Source organism: Cyanistes caeruleus, chromosome 4, assembly GCF_971803275.1.
Source record: "Cyanistes caeruleus chromosome 4, bCyaCae1.hap1.1, whole genome shotgun sequence".
Classification (NCBI taxonomy): Eukaryota; Metazoa; Chordata; class Aves; order Passeriformes; family Paridae; genus Cyanistes; species Cyanistes caeruleus.
The window spans coordinates 62389152-62401298 of record NC_141704.1 but is presented as its reverse complement, the minus strand read 5'-3'; the positions used below and the strand labels follow the sequence as shown (position 1 = coordinate 62401298).

At 37.4% G+C, this 12147-nt stretch overlaps 1 protein-coding gene across 8 annotated transcripts in view; it reads right to left on the bottom strand.

Annotated features, from left to right (window-relative positions):
* The window catches only part of SCUBE1 (signal peptide, CUB domain and EGF like domain containing 1), a 205507-nt gene that overhangs the window by 58374 nt on the left and 134986 nt on the right, over nucleotides 1-12147 (bottom strand). For all 8 annotated transcript variants that reach the window (XM_086885181.1, XM_086885182.1, XM_086885183.1 and 5 more), the window contains one exon: nucleotides 10077-10193. In XM_086885181.1, the coding sequence (XP_086741307.1) occupies nucleotides 10077-10193 (117 nt within the window). The remainder of the gene's footprint in view (nucleotides 1-10076; nucleotides 10194-12147) is intronic.

Genomic DNA, 12147 nt, shown 5'->3' with positions numbered 1-12147 from the left:
AATGCCTCTATTTTTAAATCATATGGTTTTGTCAGAAAAAGAGGAGTACTGGGAAGGGGAAGAGACAAGGAGATCTAGCTGCTGCATTTTTCAAAAAAATTTGATGGTTTCTGTAAATCAATTGAGCAGTTTGGGATTCACACAAATCTGCCTTTACCAAGAAGGCCCCCTGCTTGCTTCCTGAAAATGGCACGTGGTCTCAAAACCCTTTAACTGTGTAGAAGTACTGGATAATGGTCAGAACTGATGTGTCAGGTGGTATTTTTAAGAAAGTTTGCCTATTTTAATGAAATACTTAATTGCACATTTAATCTGTTACCATACATATATAGAAAATGATTATTTTAAATTAATGCTTTTGTTCCTCCTAAAAGCACCAATTTAATTACTGAAAAACCCACATTTTCACTAGTATCATTCTTGACATTAGTCTCATGTTATGAATTAATTTTGGTGCCAACTTCTCATGCAAAGCAAAGATGGCCCTCTGTCCATGCAAAGATGTAAGAGGTTTTTGTATTTATTTTTTTCCTTGTTTTTAGGATAAAAGACAGACCTCAGCCACAAGATTTATATTTGCCTCATGATCAATATGGAGAAGGCAAAGGTATTTTTTGTTTTGATATGTGGCTATAGTGGCTTGTGATTGCACCTGATCTACTTTCTGATAGCTCTTTGCTTTCAGGTACAGAGAAGCAAACTCAAATGGTGCTTATTTTTGAACATGCACTTATTTCTAGTGGCAAACACTGGAAGGGTACGTTGCTGTATCTTGAAAGCAGAATTGTGTAAAGAATCTGACAGAAGTAGAATTGCTTATAACAAATTATGAAAAATAGATCTTGATTTGATTATTGGGAAGTTTATTCTTGGCTTATATTGATGAGAAGTACGGAGAAAGCCATCTGGGGGGAAAGAATGGCTCAAAATGAACCACTTAAGTAAACACTACAGGGTTGCTTAGAGACAACACATACTTTAATAGCTAACTTCTAAAGCTCTACCACCTGACTTCAGACAGCTTGTGGACTGGCTTTGACAAAATCATTTGATAAAAATATTTGGCTCTGGCCTGCCACTGAAAAAATCAAGGCACTCTGATCCCTCTGGAGTAGGATGTTTTTCAGAGGGAGGAACACTGAAAAAAACCAGAGAGGGACTGAGAATTTGTCCTGCACTGACTTCCACATCTGAATTGACAACACAGGCCTCTTTGCAACACTATTTTACGTCTTTTTCTTATATTTTGTTTCTATTTTTGAGCTCAAGGAGAGGCCCTTGTATTCCCTGTTAGACTCTGAGGGGGAGTGGAAAGGCTAATCCAGTTCAGAGATATTGTCAAGGCAAGTAAAGTGGGTTTGGGATTACACTTATGAATGGGACTAAACTTTTTCTATGTTATTGCAGTAAGATATGAGTTCAGAGGGTGTCCCATGTTATTTCTCAATGCACATCTCTTTAAGCTTGTATAAATAGGAGGTAGCTGAGTCATATGATGCAAAACCTCTAATCCCATCAAAGCTGATGTGTTTATTTTCCCTTGGGGAAATAAATTCACCTATTCTTCTGACTTTATTCTAGAACACAGTTGACTGAGGGATTCCTGAGATAAGTAAAAGGTGTGATGTGCAAAATCAAATTTGATGCCCCCTGAGGGCTGACGCATAAGAGAGAGGATGGAGATTCTACTTGGGTATCCATGGTGGGGACAACAGTGGCCTTGGCGATCAAATGAAGAGTCACAGAAGGTGGAGTCTACACAAAGGCCTGAGGATGACAACCTCTGTTTTAAAAATGAAACTGCAATTTTCAGTGCCTTTTCTACTGAGGTTCTTGACTTGAAATCCCATGAGCATTCCGTTTTCTGAAATGTCTGAGAAATTTTCCGCTAAAAAGTCAGAAGTGTATCTGACTTATTACCTTAAAATATTTGTACTACTTGCCACTCCCAAGGATCATGGTTAAAGTGCTTTATGTGCTCAGGTTAGCTTCTTCATAGAGAGTCTAAGCACTGAGTCTCTCAGTCTTGTTCCACTTGCAAAGTTTGGCATTTTTTCTCCAGCAGAGCAAGTTAAAATATGCTGAGAGTAATCCTGTCTTTCCCCTACGTACTTTTGACAGACTCTAAGCAACATGCACACTATGGCTCTGGGATATCCCAGAGTGATCCAGACAGATACCTTCATTTATGTGCAGCAAGCAGAGAGATGCATAGCATCAGCTTAAAAGGAAAAGCTGCCCTCACTCCTTGTCTCTGTACCTTTGACTAAGCTAAGGCTAAGGGACCATTCCCCATATGCTCCTTTCCAAACCAAACTATGAATCCAAGGCACTATTTCAGCCTTGAAAATTTTATGTGCTATACACAACATTTCTCTGGCATGAAGCACTGACATTAGGAACCAGAATCAAGTGTAAAAGTACAATCACTCTATTAACACCTAAATTCTCTCAAAAATAAGACATGTAAGTAGATGGCCATGGTGCAATGATCAAGGAAAATGTAATCAGAAGAAAAGGGAAAAAGCAGTTCTCTGTCCTTTCTGGCTTTGCCAGGTGTCCTCTTCAAAACACCACTGTTGCTTGTAGTTTTGAAGCTGACATTTATGCTGACATTTGCTGGTACCACAGCACTCTGACTGCAGAGGAGGTGATGACTGTCAGTAACTTCTTTCATTTGAGTTTATTCTTTCAGAACATTTGCATGTTTTTGTTTTGCTTTGGTTTTTTTTGAGAAAGCACTGGAAAATGTAACAGCTTGTTATGGCTAATGGCTCATAATGCTTACATTCCTCAAAAACCTATGTGGAGGGAGCTAAACTGACTTCTTCACAGGTGTCAAGAAAAAAATTCATGTTGCTAGAGAAAGGCGAGCTGGGAAAAGCTCTCTTTGTAAGCCCTAGGACCTGCTCTAAGACCACTGATACTCCTTTCACTGCGTGGAGTATACCACACATATTGCACACACTGCTCATGGGAGGTGCACAGAAAGAAGGTGTAGATTCAAATCAGGAGTAGTCAGACAGCTATGAACAGATTTGCCTCTAAATGTTAAATTCTTCAGGAGATAATTTAAATTCTTTTCCCCATTTAAAATGCTGATATATGTGAATGAATTCAACAAAGGAAAACTTTGTGTTTAGGTGACTACTTTCAGTGAGATCATTTTACAACTAAGGAAAAAAAAAAGTTCGTTCACATGAAATCATTTGGGCCTGCCTTGTATTTTTCTCTTGGGTCATTACCATCTTAGTTCAGAAGGCCTGTTCCAAACTTGCAGTCTTGACTCTAAAGAGTTGTTGTGAGAAGTGTAGTCATATCAGCCATGAAAATTTTATCTGCCTTAGTGTAAACTTGACTGATGCATACATTTTAGAGCTTTTCTTGCACTGGGTTATATTTTACTGTCTAATTTTTACTGACGTGTAGAAAAAAAAGTCAAATTGATCAGGGATATTAATCAAACAAAACCTGAGTTTATCAAAAGTACTCTAATAGCAAAAAACTTGCATTTAGGCAACAAATGAAAAAAACTATAACACTCTCAAATTTACCTAACCAATCCCAGTGAAATAAAAGTATTATCATAATTCAAGCAAACTAATTGTGGAGGTAAGAGATTAACACCTTTATCTTACTAATAATAAACAGTAAAAATAACCTATGCTCTGTCTGGTGTACTTTTTTAAAAAAGAGGAAGGATTTTCAGTTTCATATGAATTGATTTGGACTAACAAGATGCAATTCTAAGTGCTTGCGTCAATTTAATCCATTTTAGAGAAAAAAAACTAAAACAAATTTTAAGTAATTTTGATTAATGGAAGTATGGAGGAAATCATAACTGTTCACAGATACTTTGTAGCCAGGAAATGAAGCCAAATTGGCCAGCTCACTGTGAGCTTTTCACTCAGTGTTAGTGTGTTCTGAATAAAAAGAGAGGAAAGCCTTCAGCATCTGAGTCATAATCTTATACCAAACTGATGTCAAGCATTAATTTAAAGCATTTAATTTAATGAAAACTTTCAGTTCATATTTAACAAAACTTACTTTGTTTCATTGAAACTCATTCTCTAAAAAACTTTTCTTTTCATGGAAACAATTCCATTTTTAAATTTAATTCACTTTCAGGGTTTCATTTTTTTGTTTATTCAAAGCTGATTTAAAACACGTTTTCCTGCTGTGATAGGCTGGAATTAAGAAAGATAAAAAAAGTAATTACTATATCAAACTACCAAAGCCAGTGCAAAATTTCCCTTTTATTTCAAATAAACTTCGATGCAGTTCTTTGACTGAATTTTTTCACTAGTCTCTATGCTCCTGATTTATTTTATTTTATTTTATTTTATTTTATTTTATTTTATTTTATTTTATTTTATTTTATTTTATTTTATTTTATTTTATTTTATTTTATTTTATTTTATTTTATTTTATTTTATTTCCCCCCCCTAGACTGCTTAATGATAAGGTTTCAGAGCTGAGTTACTGGGCAGATCATTCACCACTCAGGCATTTCTGATACTCCTACTGCAGCACAGTCAAGTATTTAAGCGCCTCAGTGCCACATTTCTTTGCTACATCTGAATGCTGAAGGATGGGGGCCTGTTTTGAGGAAGTGGAGAGCCCACCCCATTGCTGGGTCACCATGACAATGAGACAGCAGGAAGGAGAAATGTTTGCCATGCAGGCACATAACCCCAGCGTAACACCGCCCTAGTTACATATCCCAGAGCCTGAGAAGGGCTGAGTGTCACACAGCCAAGAAAATGCACCATCTCTAGGTGGGAATGTGAAGGGAACTTTCTGTCTCCTAAACACACGTCTGTAAGATCACTTGGGCTTGGCACAGACCTACTCCTGCACAGGAAGATCCTGTTGCATTTAGTCACAGCTGGAGGCACATTATGAACCTATAATACCACACTGCTACTAATCTCCCTCACATTACAGTCCAGCTGACTATCCCAAAATCCTGTTGTCGGGTTCCTTCCCCTTAAGGGTGGATCATCATAAGAGGCAAACCAAATGATGAAATGTGGGTGAAATGATGTAAAACAGGAAGCCAACTGAATAAAATAATCCACATCCTGCTGTTAAAAAAAAATCTGCAGGACATTGCAAAGTTAGGTAGCACTTTATGAATGTTTGTGGAAAAGTTGAGATATTGCTTTTGCTCAATGACCCTTAGAAATCCAGTTTCTCCTGCTTAAAAATTTAATTTGCTGTGCCATTTGACCCTAGGAGCTCAGCAAGGGCTGTAGCCTGCACAGTACTTCTATGTCTAGGCGCAGAGTGCTGGGAAGTTGCTTTTTTCAGGCACAACACTGCCTGAAAAGGCACAGTTATGTTGTTAAGTCCCAGGGCAGAAATGGAGCATATATATCATACACATGGTCATATATTTTACACATGCTAGAACATGCTAGAAGCTTGTTGCCCTTTCTCTTGCTCTAATTCACTTAGAGAAGCAACGAAGGAAAGTCCTTGTCTCTCTCAGGTATCATCTTTTGCCATCATTCTCAGTCTTTCTCTACTTTAAGTCCTGAGAGAAGAATACTCCCTGGCTCAGCTTGTCTCCTGCAGCTGCCCTCGGGAAGGTGAGCTCTTTATTGTTTGATCCAGTTTGGCAGATGGATTTAAACAATCTTCAGAAATCTGTGCTAAATCTAATCTAGTCTGACTTCACTCCTCTTGAGCCCTACAAGTCTTTTTCAAATGAGCTTCCTGCATGATCAGTTACCCAAGCTGTATTTAGTATAATTAAAATGCTGAACTGATGAATTTTCTCACTGAGGGCAGAATGGAGCTGGATCCATGAAAAGGTCACTTAGCAGGAAGGAGGCACAGAAACCAACAAAAAAGGGAGCTGAGGACCACATAACCCCTGATATGCCCCACACAGAGGATATTAAAAAGCGGGTAGGAGGTAATGAGCAATAAGCATCCCAGGCCTCTACGTCTTTCAATGTTCAGTCTCCCTTTCTGTGAATTGGCTGAATCCTGTGGGATAACGGTAGGCATTCAAGAAAATGATCTACACTGTTTCCTCATGTGTAGCACAATAATCAACAGCATCAAATGAACTGAGCATCAAGCCAGCATCACCCAGTTACAATGGCAATAGGAATTAAATGGCATTAATTAGAGGGAGAACATGGAACTCCTTCTGCCTGGAATGTCTCTTCTCTCAGCTGTCAAAAGCCTCCATGGTATGGCTTATTAAGAACCAAATTGACAGGAAAGCTGAAGGGAATAAAGGAGCATTCTCCATTGTGTGCCAAGCCAACTGCGGGAAGACTTGAGTTCAAGACTGACTTTTAAAAGACAGCAAATGGTTAATGAATTTCTATCCAATCACCCTTAATACATCTGAAGATCATTCTAACTAGACCACAGACAACACTTTTTCAAATTATGTATGTAACAGAGAAATTAGAGATTTTTAATCAAAGATTAAAAAGGTTTTTCCAGTTTCCAGAAAGCAAAGCAATCCTCCATGACAGTGGACAGAAGTCTTCCTACGTGTTCTGCCAGTATCTGTACCTATTCCATGTTCAAACTATCTCCACAACATTATACCTCCCAATTTTACAGACATTTGATATAAACCAGACTGTACTCTGCATTAAAAAAGGAGCTTGATTCTTTGAGGTACAATGAACTCTCATTTCTCACTATGAAAGAGGTCAACCTCTTGCAAAACCACTGAAGGCAGGTTCCTTGTATTACTCTGAAGCTGCTCTCCTACACCTTCCTGGTGTAGTTCTCTGATACACTGAGAAGGGCCAGGAGAAATATCAGACTTTTAGTCAGGACTCAGTTCTGTACTTCGTGATTTAAATTCATGCCAACTTCTAGAATAGAACTACAGAATGGGAACTGTGATATTGCAAGCAAAGCACAGAACAATTAGTTCCATTTAAAAGGGTTTCTTTCCCACCTTTTGGTAATCAAGCATGTTTGCATATACTCTTTATTAAGAACTTTCCTTTTGTATTTATACTTGCCTTTTTTCTACACTAAACAATTAACGTACTTCCCAACTACGAAACAAAAACCTGTGGACATTGTCGATATGAAACTTTTTCCCCCTTTACATGCCTACACAGTGCCTAAATTTGACTAGAGTCCTGATTGTTGAACAGAGTCATCTAGAAATTTTTGTTATTTGGCAAAATAGTACTTTTATTGCATGATTTTTTTAAAAAAAATAATTAATTCCCTAGTAAAAAATAAGGAAGAAATGTGTCAGCAGATTTCCATAAATTACTAGTATAGTAAAAGCACATTATTGAGGAAATCACCTACAAATGAGCTACAATTACACATTAATAAATTACCCTACATCCACTTTGTAATACCCAAAAGTACATATGTTTCTTTGAGTCTTATTTAATCCTCTTGAATCAAAGCTTTTACATAATTTCATGTAGTAGCTGCTCTATGTAAAATGGCTTAGAGACGAAGATGCCAAAATGGACTAAAAAAAAATTCAGAGACTTTCCAATAAAAACATTATTTCGGTCAACATTATTTGCTAAATTAAACCTAAACATATTAATCATTTTGCTCAACCCACAATTGCATTTTTCAGTTAATATATTAATTCTCCTTCCAGTTCCTCTCAGCTTTTCTTCCTTGCCCTGCATCTCTACTTTCCCTTAACAGACAATGGCATATCGTTATTCTATATTTAGAAACATAACCTACCTTAAAATGATGTTCTATGAGAAATGTCACTTGGACATACTATGACACTTGAAGCACTTGAAAACTGTGCCCAAGAAAGACAGCATGTGACAGCTCCATGATCCCTGAAGATTTTAAAGGGCGTCCAAGACATAACTCCCAAACAGATGTAAAATTACAGCTGGAGGACAGAGGGACCTGGATATATGAGAGACTGGGGGCCAGTCAAGTCAAGGAAACTAGAGAAGAAAAAAAATCGAAGGAGAAAACTTGTGCTGATCACTCTCTTATTTTCTAGAGAATTCAGAGGAAGGAATATGTGCACACTGACTTTCTCCTGTCTTGTCTTTTCCAGGCTTCACCTATCAGCAAGAGGAGCCAAGAGGACATCAATGTCACTCCACCAAAAAGTTTACTTCTGCCCTTGGGAGTTGCAAATCCTACAGACCATCCCTTTTGACTAAGGGATGCCTGCAAAAGCTGTGCAAGAAACTTCAAGGTCAGTTTAAGTGCAGGATTCTTTGTGCACAGGTTTAAATGGAAAATCACTTCAACTTCAGGAGAGCAGGATCTAGCCCAGAAATCTCACAGTGCAATACATAAGACAACTTTTATTAATTAAATTAAATTCAAATATATGTTTTACCATTTTACAATAAAGATTATTTCCTAAAATGTCAATAAAGGTTAAAAAGAAATGACTTGTTGCTTTATTAAACCATCTGTGTTAATTTCCAGCTGCTGCTTATTTTAAGAAAGTAAGAAAGAATCAGCAGTGACATAAAAATACAGGTTCTGTTTCTTATATTTTCTACTCTTAAAAAAGGAGAAAAGCAAAATGTGAAAGAGCTTAGAGCTATGGTACTTGGTTTGTGGATCAGTAGAATATTTCATTTTGTCCACTGGAATAATTACAGTCATGATTATTATATAAATATAATTTCATGTTAGTTCTCTGGCCAAATGTCTAAATTTAGAATTACTCTTTTTTTTTTTTTTTCATAACACAGTTTCAATAATAAACATTATGATCAAGTCTAGGTGTATGTTACATTATTAAAATGCCTTCTTTTTAAGCACTTGGTGGAATCACTGTTACTGTTCTGCTATGGCTTAGCTAGTCTGCTGGTAAGAACGAATATTTATTTTTATGTGGCTTGAACTAAGATGACTGAGTTTTGATGTGTGCTCACCCTTAACTATTAACATTGTGTGCAATGGCAATTTAAACGTTTTATTTTCAAATAACAGGCAAATGGACTGTTATTTCTATAAATACTAACAGGATCATGCCCAAGCACTGAGATTTTTCAGCCTGTAGCAAGAGGAAACCACACACTTTCTGTTTATTTTTGTGGATTTTACTGTTTTAAGTAACATCAAGCCCTGGATGGAAGGTATTATGACATTTCTGGTTAATTTGAAGGAAAAAGAGTCATAATAATTTCTTAGCAAGTTATGTCAACTTAAGCTAAGTCACTGAGTGATGAAAAATATTTTCTGTGACAAAAATATATGCCATGTCCTCCTGGATCTCCACTTCCAGATCTTTTGCAAAGAAGCTCAAAAGAAATACCCAGGAAAGTGGGAAAATGGTTGATGGATGGACTTGTCCTACCAACATGTACCCAAGTCTCTTCATGTGCCATTGAAGTGTGACAATGTAGGGGGGACATTTGAGAGCTGTCCCAGTCTCTTTAACCAAGAGCACATGCTGACAGTGCTGTCAGATGTTCTTTTCTGCTCTTTTTTCCCCTGACCTCAGTTTTAACACACACACACAAAAGACAGAATAGCAAGGTTCTGGTGCTGCCTTTGGGGAGTAAAACCTGAGCATCAGCTGTGTGGTTTAGACTCCTGCATCTGTAAATGTTATTTTGGTTTTCCTTTGTAGCTGTCTATTTATCTTTTGAAGGTGCAGAAATGAGCAAGTTTTTTTCTGAGCAATACCTGGCTTCACTTAGTAATAAGCAGTTGATTATCCTCAGGTAACAAAGTATTGCTTAACAATTGTAACTCATTTTCTGAATAGACAAATGCAGACACCATTAGATGACTGAGGTATTACAAAGTTATCAGAATATCCTTTGAAACTAAAGGCCTTTTGCAGCCCTGAGTTATTCCTCTAAATCTCTGCTCAGCTTTGAACAGTTTGACCTCTGTATCTCATTTTTTTTTGGTAATAAAACCCTCTAATAAATAAAAAGGAAAACAATAGAACCAGGCAAATACATAAAAATTAGGGAAGAAGAAAGCTGATAAACTTAATTGCAATCACTATACCAGTATTGCCTCGACTTAAGAAGTATTGATTAAATAACTGAATATTTACATCTTGTACTGGGCCCACTGAAGGCAAATGATACATTGCAAAGCAAACAGAGGCTGACCTTTGCACGTTTTCCCATCAGGCTGCAGGGTAAATCCAACTGGGCAACTGCACCGTACTCCTGTTGCGGTATCCTTGCAAGTCCGATCACAGCCTCCGTTATTGACAGCACATGTTTCTGCAGAAGAGAGAGAGAGAGAGAGAGAGAGAGAGAGAGAGAGAGAGAGAGAGAGAGAGGAAGAAAGGGAGTGTAATGAAATGCTCTGGGGGAGGGGAAGGGCACTGCCTCTTTGGGGCAATATTACAACATATTAAAAGCAATGTAAGTTTTAAGCAAGCCAACTGAAGCAAGCTCAAGGTCATCAGGGTCCATATACTGGTTTTGACTGGTAAATCATTTGCACAGGTCATGACTTCTTTTTCCTCCCAAACTGGAGATTTTACTTAGTGTATTTAATTAGTGCTTTTCAACTCTCTTAGACAACAGAATGGGTTATTATATATGAAACAAGTTTAAAAAGAAAAAAAAGTTATTGCCTTTAAAAGCAGAACCATTCTGTTTTGTATCAGTCAATGTCTAGCTGAGGTATTTTAAATTTCACTTTTAAACGATGTTGCATAATGGACCTTAAAAACAGTAGAAAGCAAAGCAGAGTGCTAGACTTGGAACTGATAATTTAAAACCCTTAGTTAAGAAAGAGTTAATGGAAAATGAACTACATATATCACTTTGACAAGAATCTACATGTCCAATCTGTTCTTACTGAACTACAAGCAAAAGGCATCTGGGTTTTGTCCACTTAAAGCTTTTTGCAAATTGAAAGGAGCTTGGAGTGGGTGGGAGGGCATAATTGAGGTCACTGAACCCATTCCAAGCTGTGTCATTGAAATTTCCCAGTGCTTGTAGTATGTAGAAGGGTGGCTGGGCAAACACAGGCAAGAGAAAGTTGCAATACTTCTGAGCTTTTACTACTGTGGGCAGTGACCATTAGGTACCACTAGATAAAAAAAAATAAAATTGCCAACTTCATTACAGAAAAAGCAAGAACCCCTCCGTCGCTGCCATTGTTCTGTGTTACTCATGTATGCACATGCACACACCATACACATGCATATGCACACATACTCACAAACACATCCATAAAAGAGATAAAAGGCAAGGGAAATTATTTACTTTGCTTTGATCCACAGAATGGAGTGGATGTAAGGATGCCAATTTAGCATGTCAGTTTGAACTGTACATTTTTCTGAAAAGTATTTACTTCAGAGAATAAGTCCTTTTAATAGTATCTTTTTCAGTTGCTCTGGATTTGATTAAATTAAAATAAAATACCCCACTGCCCCCCAAGATTGCCATTATTCTACTCAGCTCACCTCTTTCCCTAAAGAGGCTTTGTCATTACTTACTCAGATTTACAGACTCCTATTGCTGAATATTCACAGCCTGTGTCACAATTGTACCCTGTGGACAGGATCTGACAATCAGCTATATGATATGCTAATTGGGAATTGCCTTAGAACAGTACATTGATCAAAAATTATTTACACAGAACAGAACAGGCTTTATTTTTCTATTGACTAATACTAAAAGGTTTTTATTTTAAAGTAGCCTGTGCTTTGCCCTCAAGGTGAACTTAGGCTGGCTATTTGAAGGGACTTCACTGCTTAAAAAAAAAAAAAAAAAAGTGTAACTTTTTTTCTTTCGCCCTGTCTTCTCCACCATTTATGAAATAAGCACCTGGCACTTAAGAACAAACTGAAACGCAGATTTGAGGCACACATGCATTAACAGCATGGGACAGATCTCTGAGCCCCTATACATTCACACGTGGTCCTCCAGAGAGATTTTAAATCTTTTGTGTCTGTTTGCTATGTAGTAACATGATGTAGAAAGAGCTACCAGTATAGAAGTGGATTTGTATGTAACTGCCAGGGAGTACAGTTAACAAATGGATTGGTAAGTTTTCTGAAACGCCTTTCTGAAAATGGAGCTGAGTCTGCAGCTCCTGATTTTCAGGCAGCTCTTGCTCATCTCGCAGGACCTAACTGTTTAAGCAATATAGTTCTCATTTTCATCTACTTCTCTGGGAAGTGCTGTTTTCTAAACTTAGAGGCTGAAATTTCTGCTTGAA